The sequence below is a fragment of the Rhinichthys klamathensis genome, unplaced genomic scaffold, assembly GCF_029890125.1.
Source record: "Rhinichthys klamathensis goyatoka isolate OS25496 unplaced genomic scaffold, OSU_Roscu_1.1 h1tg000134l_1, whole genome shotgun sequence".
Lineage (NCBI taxonomy): Eukaryota > Metazoa > Chordata > Actinopteri > Cypriniformes > Leuciscidae > Rhinichthys > Rhinichthys klamathensis.
The window spans coordinates 1,095,829-1,110,254 of NW_026606669.1; the positions used below are offsets into that span (position 1 = coordinate 1,095,829).

General features: G+C 38.5%; 2 protein-coding genes across 4 annotated transcripts in view; both read right to left on the reverse strand.

Moving 5' to 3' along the window:
* Window positions 1-37: 37 nt before the first annotated feature.
* On the reverse strand, window positions 38-9,324 carry amer3 (APC membrane recruitment protein 3). 2 transcript variants are annotated; one of them, XM_056257015.1, is made up of 3 exons: window positions 9,201-9,324; window positions 5,300-8,067; window positions 38-311 (listed from the first exon to the last, which is right to left on the reverse strand). In XM_056257015.1, exon 2 carries the CDS (start codon window positions 8,049-8,051, stop codon window positions 5,316-5,318), a length of 2,736 nt encoding a protein of 911 aa, XP_056112990.1. In that variant the 5' UTR covers window positions 8,052-8,067; window positions 9,201-9,324; the 3' UTR covers window positions 38-311; window positions 5,300-5,315. The 2 variants fall into 2 exon arrangements, with proteins under 2 accessions (XP_056112990.1, XP_056112991.1); XM_056257016.1 differs by having other exon boundaries at window positions 38-313; window positions 5,297-8,067.
* Window positions 9,325-9,615: 291 nt separating this feature from the next.
* The window catches only part of atr (ATR serine/threonine kinase), a 28,239-nt gene continuing 23,428 nt past the window's right edge, over window positions 9,616-14,426 (reverse strand). For both annotated transcript variants that reach the window (XM_056257019.1, XM_056257017.1), the window contains exons 38-47: window positions 13,325-13,557; window positions 13,106-13,240; window positions 12,729-12,929; window positions 12,469-12,612; window positions 12,226-12,376; window positions 11,261-11,417; window positions 10,943-11,096; window positions 10,689-10,840; window positions 10,213-10,318; window positions 9,616-9,946 (exon numbers count right to left, since the gene is read on the reverse strand). In XM_056257019.1, coding sequence (XP_056112994.1) covers window positions 9,773-9,946; window positions 10,213-10,318; window positions 10,689-10,840; window positions 10,943-11,096; window positions 11,261-11,417; window positions 12,226-12,376; window positions 12,469-12,612; window positions 12,729-12,929; window positions 13,106-13,240; window positions 13,325-13,557 — 1,607 coding nt within the window. In that variant the 3' untranslated portion in view covers window positions 9,616-9,772. The remainder of the gene's footprint in view (window positions 9,947-10,212; window positions 10,319-10,688; window positions 10,841-10,942; window positions 11,097-11,260; window positions 11,418-12,225; window positions 12,377-12,468; window positions 12,613-12,728; window positions 12,930-13,105; window positions 13,241-13,324; window positions 13,558-14,426) is intronic.

The window sequence follows — 14,426 nt, forward strand, 5'->3', positions numbered from 1 at the left end:
TTGGTTTGAAAACACCAGTAATAAACTTGCAATAAAAAATAGCAGTGATTGCAGAAAAACTATGGAGAGAGAAAAACACTGATACGACAGGTTTCAGACAAATGTTACTTCTCCAACAAACAGATCAACAGACCTGTTGTTGTTCCAGGCTGACAGTGTTGCTGAGTTGACAGTAAAATGAGCAAACATGTCAGATTTCTTGAGGAAAGATAGAGACTTTGACAGCTGGTAGAGAGGTCAGCTTCTCGGAGGGCTGAGGTACTGGACAGAAGAAACCAGTTTGAGACCGTCAGGATCCACAAAATCTGAATCTGTACAGGAGAAATAATAAGAAGAACATGTAGAAGTAGCTCAAAGGTTGAATCTCACCAAGAAATGCAAATAAATAATTAAATAAGACACCAAAAATAAAAACAACTTCCTTTTTTTTTTCAAATTAAGATATATTAAGAAATTAATCTAATGTAGAGTATAAAAATCATCCATACAATTTTCTTTTATAAATTAGCATAAATTAAATTCAGTACAACCAATACAGTGATGTACCTTTATAATTACATTTGTACTTTTCGATTTTCAATTTAAACAAAGTACAACACATTACAATTTAAAGACTGAATAATACATTTTTACACATTACAATATTGAGAATGAGAATTTAGGCAGGACATCTCTAATCGTCATGTAAAGATGTCCTTTATTTTTCTTTATGTAAAATATAATTTCTCATTTTCATATGATTTTGGGGTGAAATATGTTGTGACAGTTTCCGTGAGATTCATGCTGTGATTCTATTATTCATCTAGTTCACTTTCAACATCTAAAGCGTCATTGCGAATTATTTGAAGCAGCTGCACCAGATAAATGACTCTATACTTTGTTTTATGCAAGCATCAAGGGTCTACAGTTCTAGCAGTGAAGTCTATATCCTTTCCATCCCAATGTCCTGCACGAAAAACTAATTCCATCCCTCAATATTGACACAGTCCCCCATTGTGTCCCACATCACTGGACTAAATCGTCCATAGTGTCATGCAACCAAACTAACAGCATGAGGCTTATTCGTTATTCCCTAAGCCAGAAAACGGAACAGAGTCCTGTTCAGCATCACCTCTCTCAATGGGTAGCAGTCAGCCAGCTCTATACATCTGCTCTGTAGTGGCTCCCGGGTTGCTAAGAACACTCCCAGGAGCACACTGATGGATTATAGACCAGTCAAAGCCAACATGAACCTCTTCCCCTCTGGCTGCAAGCCGAAACTGCTAGAGAGCAGCATCAGATGAGACAAGCATGCGTAGAAAATGGCCTGCTCTGATGGAAGATAATGTATGAGGAAATACAGACAGGCTTAGACTGAATTTGGTGAAGAAATGCAGGTGGTTTAAACATTCTGTTCAAGCTCACACTGGGTTTTTTGTAATCATGCACAGGTTGTCAAATGTCTACTGCCACATAGTGGCCAATCGGTACTTTTGCAATGTAAAAATAACACGGTTTAATCTGTAATCCTCTCATTCTTATCAAGGTTAATTAAAAACAAACATGTCCACCTCTACTATCCCATAATAAAACATGTTTGGCAGAGCTGTGCCCCCCAGTGTGCTGCAAGTCACTGGCGGCTTAGACTGAATACACGCTTTCATATTTTCCAGATGCAAGAAAACAGCTGTCTGCTATGCGAAGATCCACTGAGAGCTGTACAGGAAATAAAAGTATGTCAATAGACCATTCACTACTCATGTTCAACCCCGAGACCATGATATAACTATCCAAAATAATACGAGCAATATACCTCAGGGCAGGCCAAAATTCAACTGCATTTCCTGTTAAGGAAATACATTTCTATGTGTAAAGTTGTACACTGAACTGTTCTTGGACTTTGTTGAATTGAATTATTTCCCCCTCAATAACTATTATTTTCATTTAAATATATAGTGTAATCAGCATCTTTAAAGGTGATGATACACAGGGCAACTTTTTGAGCAATGCTGCTGGGCAATTTTGCCGTCAACGGGCAACCAGATGAGACACAGGGTCCATGACCGATCTAAATTATCCAGATAGAAATGTATTTCCCATTTTCAATGGGAAAGTGCCCAAGCAACAATCACTCGGCAAGATTGCCCAGCAACATTGCTCAAAATGTTGCCCTGTGTATCACCACCTTAAGAATCACAAAATGTATTGTGTTTAATTAATGTAGTTTGAAGGTTTGAAAATAAGCAACATTGTCATAATTACAGCAGAAAGACCAGAATAAATATTTAAGTAAATATATTTTGTTGCAAAGTGGGGGACTTTAAGTCAAAAAGGTTGACAACCACTGATCTAGAAGATTCACATGATAATCACACGTTCCTTGAGTGAAGGTACATGTAACAACCTGCAGTCTTTTCTGTGTGTGTGTGTGTGTGTGTTTGTTTGTTTGTTTGTGTGTGTGTGTGTGTGTGTGTGTGTGTGTGTGTGTGTGTGTGTGTGTGTGTGTGTGTGTGTGTGTGTGTGTGTGTGTGTGTGTGTGTGTCAGACAGCCTTATTTAATTATTTACAAGCTATTCTCCTCAAATTCCATTTACTTTCTGTTTCAATATTCTGATTTTAAATTATTAATTATCATACGTCATATGATACGTTCTTATTTTAGACACACAAGTCCTAATCACCAAAAACATCTTAGCAAAACATCATCAAAACAACCCTACACATGTGAGACGCATAAAACAATTGCATGAAAGAACTGTAGCCAGTGCAGCATCAGAGCCTTACGACTTCATTTCTGTAATGTATTCTAGTGTAAAACGTAATCTGTGATGATGTAAGCTGTACACAACAATACAATCTCCACTCTCATGCTGGTACACTGCCGATATACTGAAAGCTTTCCCATCTATGTGCTGTTGCTATGGTTTCAAGATATCAGCTGAAATATATAACAAGACACAGAAATGTAGGGAGGATATCTGACCTTGAAGCACTAAAGCAGCTCTGCTACCCTTAGTGCTCATTAATATACCCCAAACACTCTCGCCAAGAGAACTACTGTATAACTCTGAAGCTGCTATGCAAGTCATTTCTAAAGGAACAAATCCACTGCTTACTGTCGTTTTCAAAGTATCCATTGCAACGTATATCAGTAGACAGTGCAGCTCTTTTTTTTGTGGTATAGTTTGCATGAGAGTTCTTCTAATAATAGACCAAATGACTAAAACTCTTCCCTCCCCTGAAATCCTAATTACAAATGCAGTCCATCAATGCTCAGTGACGCACACACCAAACAACCCATAGATGAGAGTCTTCAAGCACGTCTGCTGACCCATGCAGCTACAGCAGTATAATTCCCAGAAAGCCTTGAAACGCTGAGACACAAACACTTCCCCTGACACAAGCACAAAACAGTGACCACTCACCCCTTATGATGTAATTAAGAGAAGAGGTTTTAAAGGTTTTAAATCTGTAATATTGTGCATCTGCGCTGTTGTGATAGGCAGCGCAAAACAACACTGAACTACATAATATACTACATTGAACAAGCTTTAAAGAGCATAAGATGGTGGGATATATATATATATATAAAGCATCACAGGTTGTGTGTATTTCTGTCTGACACCTCATTATGCTCTGATGCAGCCCTTGACAGCCTGTACAGTACAGCATGCCAATTTGTTCACCTTGCCATTGTTTGTGAGTGAAATGAAGGAGAATTTGCTTGCTGTGAGTATACCTGCAAGCCATGTGAGAATTTGAGAGGGGATGAAGGACTAAGTGACATGTTCCCTCTGAGGGATCACTAGCACAGGTTCTTCTCAAGCACCCCTACAGTCATTAATAATGCAACTTTTCTCAGCTCTATTTTTCTTGCAATAACATTGCAATGATTTGGACAGCTACAAAGCAAGCAAATACATGTAAATGTACAGTATGCATTACTTTATGCATGTCAAGACTCAAGACCAAATGTCCTAAACCACAATAAGAGCGTGCAACAAGACACTTGCCATTTAGAGCCTTGGAAATGTTTAATAAAAACATTAAAGAACTGGGTAGTCAACATGACATGAAGCGGTGTCTTGCAGTGTGACCAATGTTCCCTCTAATTTTTTTTCTTGCTGGCTGAGCAAAACTTTTTTCTATTGGGCGGATATTTTTCGCCACCTGAGCAAAAATATTCTTTACACCTGACCTGTACAGTGTAGAAACACAATGGTTTCAACATTCAGTTGTAACTTTTAACTTGAATGTGCCATTTCTATTTTATTTGACCCTTGATGTAACTTATTGGTATTAAATCATATTTTCGAAAAAACAAGCAGTTAATTAAGAAGTCACTAAATGAAGCACATTTTAGGTTACCTGATATTTTTTTACAGTGCTGTTAACTGTACAGTCTTTACCAAGAAATCCTATGAAAAATAATTTACAAAATCTTCTGCAGTACAGTTCAATTCTTTACAATAATAGAATATAGTATGAAAGAAAAGTAAGCTGTTACACTGAGATGGTTTGAGAAATCCATAGAGTGTTTTTGTACAGTCAATTAATTGAGTACAGGAAGCATTAAACCATCAAAGTTAAATGATTGTTTATTGCTTATGAATTTCCAATATTTTCTTTAGCAGGGGGTTTCAAACTTTTTAATGGCAAGGAGCCCTAAACAATACCCTTGTGAGATTCTTTATTTAGGCTTATAATATAATAAAATATAGGCATAATATAATATAAAAATAACGAATTGAAGTATTTGAAGTGATATAATATATCAGTTTAAATGCTTAAATTTGTTAACATATTATATTATTATGAAAACAAAGCATTTAAATAGATATAATAGCTAAATATTTTCAAGAAAAATGAATATAATCTAATCTTTTAAAATCTAACCATCCCTGAAACTCCCCCACAGACAAAAACATCTATTTAAACTATGTATTTTGAGTTTGCACGCGGGTGGGTGTGTAATTGTTACCGTTCTGTGTCCATAACCGTTATTTCCACCACTTTAATCACGCGCGCGCGCAGCTTAGAGGGAACATTGAGTGTGACATGGATCTAAAATAAAAAAAACATTTAAATGCATGTTCCAATTATAGCATAATTATATTTATTTTAACAAAATATTTATAAAATAATTTTTTTAAATAAATTGAAAAATTCTAAATATTTTATTTGCATATTGCATTGCTGTCACTGTCAGATAGATAGATAGATAGATAGATAGATAGATAGATAGATAGATAGATAGATAGATAGATAGATAGATAGATAGATAGATAGATAGATAGATAGATAGATAAAAATCCAGCACCTGTTTAATATGGCCTTTACTTCTTCATTCTGCATCTTCGTTCTACTTTCCTGTCCTCTGGAAAGACACTGCATGATCCCTCAATATTCACAGCAGCGTTCTTGCGATGACGCAACCTATGCTTCTTTTTGGCTGGAGTTCCCTCTGCCATCTCATTTAAATGGTCGATGTGGTGGTCCTCTCCGCAAGGAAACTCAGAAGAGGCAGAGGCCATGAGAGGAAGAGATGTAGGCCTGGTTGCTTGGTATACGTCTGTGTCACCAGATTCAAAAGCACATGACCCGTACGTTTCCAACACCAAATCATTGGAAGCATTAGTAGTGACAAAGCCAAGTCCCTCAGTCTCCAAAAGGGAAGGTTTCACATCTTCAGAAAAGCTAGACGGCCTCAAGCGATGTCTAGCATGCAAGGCTCTCTCGGTAGTTGCCACTGGCCTTTTCTTGTGTTTTGACTTAAGGTATTTTTGAGATTGTCCTTTGTTCCTTTTTACCCCTTGCTCAGATACAGGGACATCTCCTACCTCACAGCTTGAGTGATTTTGAGTAAAGTTGATCTTCATAGAAGACAACTGACTAGCACACTGCTCAACAAGGGAAGCTATGCTGATGTCACTTCCTATCCTGCAGGTGCTGGCTGGGGATAGTAGATCTCTGGTTATTGGCTGCGGGGTTAAAGTGAACCTGGGAAGACTGGCACGGGCCCAAAGGTCTGACGTTTTGATATGCTCAATGAGGGACATACAAGAACGGCACAGGTGCAGATCTTTAGCTCCGTTTTTCAGGGAACTCTTGCAAGATTCACAAAGAGATTCCTTGTTTATGGCCAACACAAACAAAGACCTTGTCCCAGAGCCAGGGGAGCTTACTACTGGAGACTGCAAATCTCCACCTGGAGTCATTGGAGAGTCGACATTGAATATTCTGAAACACACACCACTCGTTGGGGTCTTGGGTTGATTCTCTGGAGAGGCCAAGGTTGACATCACTGTGTTTGCATCATATTTTAAGGGCAGAACACCAACACTTTGCTTACTTGGCTCTTTAAAATTAATTGTATCTCCTCTACCATTAACAGTTCTTGCTCCTCTTGGTGGTTTTCTAACCCTTGCTGACTGGGTTTTGCATCTCAGACATAAATCTCCTTCAGCACTACTTTGTGAAGATCTTAGTTCTGTTGGGTTGCTTTTGTCTGTCCTATGCTTCAGCCAGTTAACTATACCCATAGCCAGAGATATCTCAGTGTCGCAAAGCTTTAGTAAGCAATCCTTCCCCGTCCATTTACTTTCCAGGAGCTCCTGACCAACAAAGTCCTGAGCCAAAGGTGGGGCAAGATTTTCCTCTGCTCCAACATGGAAGCTGTACATGGATAATGGATAATCACTGCACTGGCCAACAATGCTGTCTGTTAGGTTGATTTCATCATCAAAGATCGGGGTTATTTCTGTCTCGCTGGGGTCACAGAATAGCTCATAAAGAGCATCTCCACTGTACGTGTCCCTAGGGATCTTGTTGGAATGCACTGGAGTGAGGGAACTTCTGCTGTGGTCCTCAAAACCAGGAGAGACATAATCACAGTAGCCCTCATCACTGGTGTTCCCTTGGTTGTCACTTTTAGGAGTTACCACATTAGTATTAAGTTCCCTGATCTCGGATTCTACAGATTGGGGTGTATTTACCATTACATCTTCAGACGTGGATGTGGAAGGAGATTTCATGATAGGTGTTGTGGATTTTGTTGCATGTTCCGTAGCTTTTGAGCTGTGCCCTAAATGCAAAGTTCTGTTTAGGGTTTCCCACAACCCAAACATGTCCAGGACCTCAGCATGAGCTGGAGAGGCCAGACACTCTTTTCCTCCCTGGAAACCTGCAGTAGTAGGGCTTCGCCTTGGAGCTTCACAGGAATCTTTGTCACGCTCAGGGCTAAAGATGCCCTCCAGAGATACAAGATCATCAGCAAATATCTCACCACAACCAGCCTGAGATCCAAAGCTTTTTAATGAGGCAGAATCCTCACAGACATTAGCACAACATTCACTGGAAGAATCGGAGGGAGTCTCACTGAAATTATCATTGTACCTGCTTCTTGCAAGAGTATGTTCTCTGTGCCTTGCCGTCTTCCTCGTACGTTTCAATGTTGGAACATTTTCACCTGCAACATGGCACGGTGTACTCGGTGAAGTAGCCTTCTCATGTTTGTGTCTTTTGTGAACGAACAAATCCTTAATGGCCTTTCTAGGCTTCCTCAGGGAGATCCTCTTTTTAGGAATGGATTTGGCTATGCAGGGCACAAAGGGCACTTGAGGTGTTAGGTTACGATAATCAATGATTTCGTGACTGCTGCCAGATGTATCCCGATTCTCACGAAGCAACCTTAGAGGTGCCTCGAATCCTGAAAAGCTGACACTGGTCACTAGCTTATGGTGATGGCGGCGGTTAGTCGCATCTTTGTATCTAGGGCTCTCAGTTTGCTGCAGTCTCATTCCTCTCACACAGTCATGGGTTCTGCTTCTTTTAACAGAGCCGCAGAGTCGTCCGTGACCTTCTGAGAGTGTGTCACTAATCTCTTGAGAGAGTATGTCCAGAGTGTCTGGCACAGGCAGTGAGGATGGGCTTTTATCAGTGCTCTGTATATTCACAAATCCATTATTCGGGGTGTTATGAGATTTGTGCTCTTCAGGCCATTTACTTCGGTCATGTGCCTTACTTGACCTCTTTGAATCATCTGAAGTGTCTTCGCTCTTTGATAGCTCCATGTTTTCATGTACATAACTGTAACTGGATGTGAGAAAAATACAGGATAAATAATGATAATTATGATATTTAAATTTTTACAAGATCAAGAATATTTCAATGAACCTAATAAACAGAAACTATAAAAAAAAACAAGAAAATAATTAAGTACACTACATCTCTTCAATCACAAACAAGCTAGATTTATGACTCGTTTAATCAGCACATGCTCAGTTGAGTCTCTCTCTGCCTGATAAAAGTGTGATTGCTTATTATTATTATTTTGGATGTCTAGTATTTTGTTTTAATGTCTGATGCTTTTGAATCTAAATTGGCTATGAAGTTGGTGAGAAATTTCTACATGCAATAGAAATTTACAACAAATCAATTTTCAAAACAAGTAGGCTACTGAACATTATTTCACTCTCACACACACACACACACACACACACAAATAATCAAGATGAAAACTGCTCTTACCAGCTAATCAATATATTCACGTGAAAAACTCATTTCACATAATTATAATGCGGGTCCCTCCCTGACAGCTGAAATATCTGCAGTACAAAGGTGAAAACAAATTAGTAATAATAACAAGTAAACAATCTGATGATGTTGAGGTGTGCTGGGCTAACTAATACTTGCATTTAAATCACTATAATGACGTAATATTTCTCAAACTTAGTATTTATACTAAACATACAGTATGATTTGTAATAACAAAAAAAGGAATAGTGTTACAGTTGCTCAGTTCTGCCCTATTATGATTCTTCTCAGATTGAAACACTGTTACTTATAATTTTCTTTTAACTCGAACTCATATTTGATAACACAAGGACAGTCTGTATAGCTTATAAAATAGGTCACACGTGTACATTATTACAAGATTGAGCCTTATATGACTCTACAATTCGCAATAAACAATAACAGGTCGTACTAACGGTAATGAGCCAGTTGCAAATGCCTCAAAACCCAAAATGCCACTGACATTTATGGAAAGAACTCCTATTTTATCGTACACTGCCAAATGACGAGCAGTTCGTCGTTCGATTTCTATTTCTTTTGAGCAACGCCTTGAAATACACGTTTTACCTTTCAAAAAAACCAACTGAATTCTAATAAATAAACGCATTCCATTTGCGCGTCATTTCAACGCTCATTTTAATACATACCTGAAGCAGATTGTGGCAGAAGGCGTTTGGCGGGAGATGGTGGTTCACACGCGCGTGACAAGATGGGATGCTCTGGCTGTCAGCGCGCGTGTGAAGATAATTACGATAACCAATCAGAAGACCGCAAAACCACAGCATCACCACTTACTGATCATAAGCCTGGATACAGAGAGCGGCGGGACGTTCTCACACTCTGTGTAAAGTGAAATATCACTGAAAGGCTTTCACAACATGCCTTGTGAAATATAAAGCCTCCAGCTCAGCTGAAAGGGGAATATTAATCAAAACCTGTTTATCTGCATGCAGGCATTTTAAGTGCATGTTTAGTGCTTAAAAACTAACGCTGAATGTTAGTGTACAGCACCAGTGCTCATATTTTACCTTTAATTCCCTCAAAACAGAACACATATGAAAGAAGTTTCTTGAAACATAAATGAAATTTAATTAACCTATTGAGGAACATTGAAAATAACAGTGACAAATATATCAAAATACAGAAAAAAAAAAAGTATGGAACTAAACAGAAAGCTTATTTTGAGTTTTGGTCTCAAACTCTGAAGTGCAAATGTCCATCACAGATAAGGACCCCATCCAAGGTACATCAGGCAAAGGAGATTATCATCAGTGGCTTCTTGAATGAGGTAGTGTGCGTGGCCCTCAATGGACAGAGGTAAGCCCATCACTTTATTTCTGCTCTTGATCACTCCCTGAAGACGCTGCTCAATGTCCAAAACATGAGTCTTAGCCTAGAGTGGAACAAAATCAAATTATGAAATATTTCTTTACAACTATTACTTAAGCTTGTTATTTAATCTATAGTTGAAACGCAACAGCTCAAATTGCACATAAAGATGAAGCACTTACAGTACTCAAAGCAAGTGTATTCCAACAATAATGCCTTATGTTTATTTATAATTCAATCCTGCTTAGCTGAATATAAAATGCATATGATATACTGTACGTCACAGATATGCATCCTCATTCAGGCTGAAGCAACTAATTGATGAAGTACCTTCTCATTGAGGATCTCTCCAGATTCATTAACTTGTGTTTTAGAGGAACCCTTGACAGGCTTGCTCCACTCCACCAAAGGATCATGCAGGAATGTTTTTAAAACACTGATAAGGAATATAAAAGAGATAATTATGCAATCAAATACTCTATGATATGTTAAGCACATTCGAAATACTCAACATAGAGCAGATATTTGGTTTCAGAGATGTTATTTTTTAGATACTCATGCATTTCTACTTGAATATTCAAGAAATGTTTCTTGTTTCTAGAATATTAGAATGATTTCTGAAGGATCATGTGACACTGAAAACTAGAGTAATGATGCTGAAAATTCAGCTTTGACATCACAGATTACATTTTAAAATATAGAAACAGTTATTTTAAATAGTAATACTATTTGACCCTTGAAAAAAAATGATAAAATCTTACAAACCCTAAACTTTTGAATGGTAGTGTAAGTTGTGAGATGTTCACCTCATGAGTGGCTCTCTCTGGTCCCTCATGAGTCTGAGTGTGACTTCACAGGCCTGTCTGAACAGACCCTCTGTGCCCATGGGCCCCATTGCATGAACCATGTTCTGAGTGAGCCGGAAGGGAACCACCTCAGGAACATCAAATGTCTCCCCCTTAAGCACCACACAACACATTTGTTCTAGTTACCCAGGGGTATCAAGTATTAGGGAGCAATCAAATTATACAGACACATTCCTCATGACTTCCTCTCAAACCTTGTTGAAGAGGCAGTTGAAATCCACATGGACGGACTCGCCGGTTAAAGAGTCAAACAAAATGTTCTCTCCATGGCGATCGCCAAGCCCAAGAATATAGCCCACCATAGACATGACCGCAGTAGAGCGACAGTAAGCAGACCTGCTGTTGTACCTGTGAAATGCCACATTTGTCCCATGTGTGAAGATGTTCATGTAGGCGAATTTCTACTGAATTGCCCTAAGCTCACTTTTAATAGATAATATTAAGAAAATAATAGCATACAACAGTGCAAAGATATTATGAATGTGAGTCGTAAAAAAGCCTGTCATATATACCAAGAGGTGGGATCAGGAAATGTGCGTAGGAACCACTCATGAAAAACCGGTGGGTGTCTGGCACACAGCACATCTTTGTGCAGCTTCAGCTTCTCCTCAAAAGAAGCTGTTTTTGGCAAAAGCAGCTTACGCAGCTCCGTCCCACTGACATAGATCCCTGTTTAAAAGAACAAATACATTTTCACTCAACTGTGTCAAAATGACTTCATGGAGACACTGACAGCCTGAATAAACTCTTTTTAAAATGTTTTGCACATCGAAAATTGATTCTGATTGGTTAATCAATATTTCATGCCCATATACAGTACAATACTGTTCAAAAGATTGGGGTCAGTATTTTTTTTTAAGAAAGGATCCATTTATTTGATCAAAGATACAGTAAAAATAGTAACATTGTGAAATATTATTACAATTTAAAATAGCTATTTTACCCCATATATTTTAAAATGTCATTTATTCCTGTGATGGCAATTTTCCGCATCATTACTCCAGTCCTCAGTGTCACATGATCCTTCAGAAACCATTCTAATAAGCTGATTTGCTGCTCAAGAAACGAGATACATTTTTTCCCAGGATTCTTCAATGTACAGAAAGCTTAAAAGAACAGCATTTATTTTGAAATAGAAACCCTTTGAAATACCTAAATAAAGGTATTAATTTTTTTTTTTTAAATCTTACTGACCCCAAACTTTTGTACTGTATATTAATTTATTTGGTGAGTAGCCATGTAATAAGCAGGATAATGTACTGTGAGCTGGTCATTATCCAAAATAAAGCACTTGAGAGTGATACAGTGTTTATTTTATGATAATGACAAGCTTTCTGTGAGTTTCTGACCACAAATATCAAATGTGATTAAGTGCAAAGTTGTAATTAAACATTAAAAAGAAGTCATGTAACAAATTTACAATCAGTGTTAAATCACTGTCCACTGTATATCAGTAGAGGCTATGAAATCAGCACACCTTTCTCTTTATACAGCTTTGTGAGGATGTGGCGTAAACCCGCTGTGTTGTTGACCCACTCTATTATGCCGCACTCTTCATTCAGAGGGATGACGGCGTATGTTCGAATGTGCAGATCCCTCCGTCTAGACTCTGCATCTTTCCTCAAAGACTAACAAACAACGGCGCATTTTTATTATGCAAGTTCTCGGGAAAATGCAATCAATTATTGCGGTATTTAGTGCAACAGCACAACGCTACTACCTTATTAATGAGACAGTTGAACTCCATCAGCCTGCAGTCTTTCCTCAGGTCATCTTTGGGTTTGCACATCATGGTGTAGAACTTTCCATCCGAGCCTTTGAGCGAGATCTTTTTTGGCTTCTGCAAGGATGCCAAGATCTCCACCTTTTTGAAATGAAACGTATAATGATATCATGAATAATTCATCTTTTAAAATGAGAGTGAATGTGATGCATCATGTGGCCAAAAAACTGGGGAATGGTGAAACAGGTGGGACTGACGGTGTCATCGAAGCCGGCGAGGTAGACCCAGTGCCCTGGAAAGGCGTCGTGTTTGGGGTTGGCTCCTCCAGTGGAGGGCAGGGTGGGTATCAGGACAGACTGCAGGGGGATGAGGATCTGACTGAAAGTGGGCTCTTCCACCAGTTTCTTCAGCATTTTGAAGTGTATACTCATGCTGAGGGTGCTGCTGTTTCCATCCACCTACACAATTAAACAAAAACAGTTTATAACTGCATCCATAATATGCAAGACTAATTCAAGAACCAATTGATTATAAAAAATGAATTTTGAATTATGAAACACTAATAAATGCATAAAGGCTGTTTTCTTGGAAATTAAAATATTATTTTTTCACTAGTGGTACAGTCTTGTCCTACTGGTTTATTGCCGAGCTCCACCAGTTTGTCAGTCAGTCTGTTGGCATCTCCGATAAATTTCCCAAATGAGTTATTCAGACTGATGGCCTTCTTCAAGATCTCCTTGCATCTGTTCATTCGAGTCGGATAGGAGGACTAAAATACATTTTAAAAAGCATATCAACAATTAATACCTGTGAAAAGACATTTATAGTTATAGATGTGGCTGAGGTGTCTGACCTTTGACACAGCAGTCATCATCCACATAGCTTGTTGTGGGTAAGCTAAGAAGACTTTGGCAACAATCTCCATCAGCACAGCGAAGACCTCGTTGTTGGAGTGGCAGATTCGGGAGATGAGCTGTGAAAAGGCTGTGAGGAACTGGTAAGGCAAGAGGTTGCTAGTGTGTTCGCTGATGACGGAATTGATTTTAGTAAGTTCAGCCCGCATCTGGACTCTGTCAGAGCGGCCAGCTGAAAAAGATGGGGCAAGCAGGATTGTTTTAATTAGAGCAGTGAATAATCGGTTTGATAGTCGATCGATTTTGAGTCAAAAGCATTTTGAATTGGACTGCAAACTCACAGTGACCCAATTCGAATCAATACGCATACAATAATTCAGTATTTTTAAAAATGCATTAAAGGGGTCATGACATGAGAAATCAAATTGGCTTTGATCTTTTGACTTTTAAGAGGTCTTTGAAACATCATGCAAGTTTCATAGCTTAAAACATCCTCATTACATACAAAGTTTATATTTAATCAAGCTCCAAAAACAGCTCATTTTAATATTGCGGGGTCTGTGATGTAACATGGGCAAATATTTATGCATATGACTGCCTCCAAAGCAAGACATCGATGAACACATCATCTCAACATAGGCCCCGCCCACTGGCATTCAGTTGCTTATTGGCTGACATTTGCCTACACTGGATGTAAGCGTCACGTCAAAAGCAAATAGAACCCATTATAATCACTGACACTGAATACACTGCATACAGTATACAGATGCGCATTCAGATTCTGACATACTCCACACACTTGAGTCAGCCGACAACAGGACAAATGGAAAAGTGAAAGAACATTCGCTTTGACGCATCTAGTTTAAACGGATCATTTGCGTCTCTGAACAGACTTCAGAAGGATCCCAGCATCTGAAATAAGTGTATGGTTTATTTAAGTGGCGTCCTGGATCGCGTCAAAGGATTATTGTTTGTTCAGACCAGTTTGTTTTGTAAACGTGGCACAGTGTAATGGAGATTTTGCAAAGAACTCCGAATAAGTGCATCACAAACCGTAAGTAAATTATTTCATAATGCTTTGTCTGTAAATTACGATTTTAT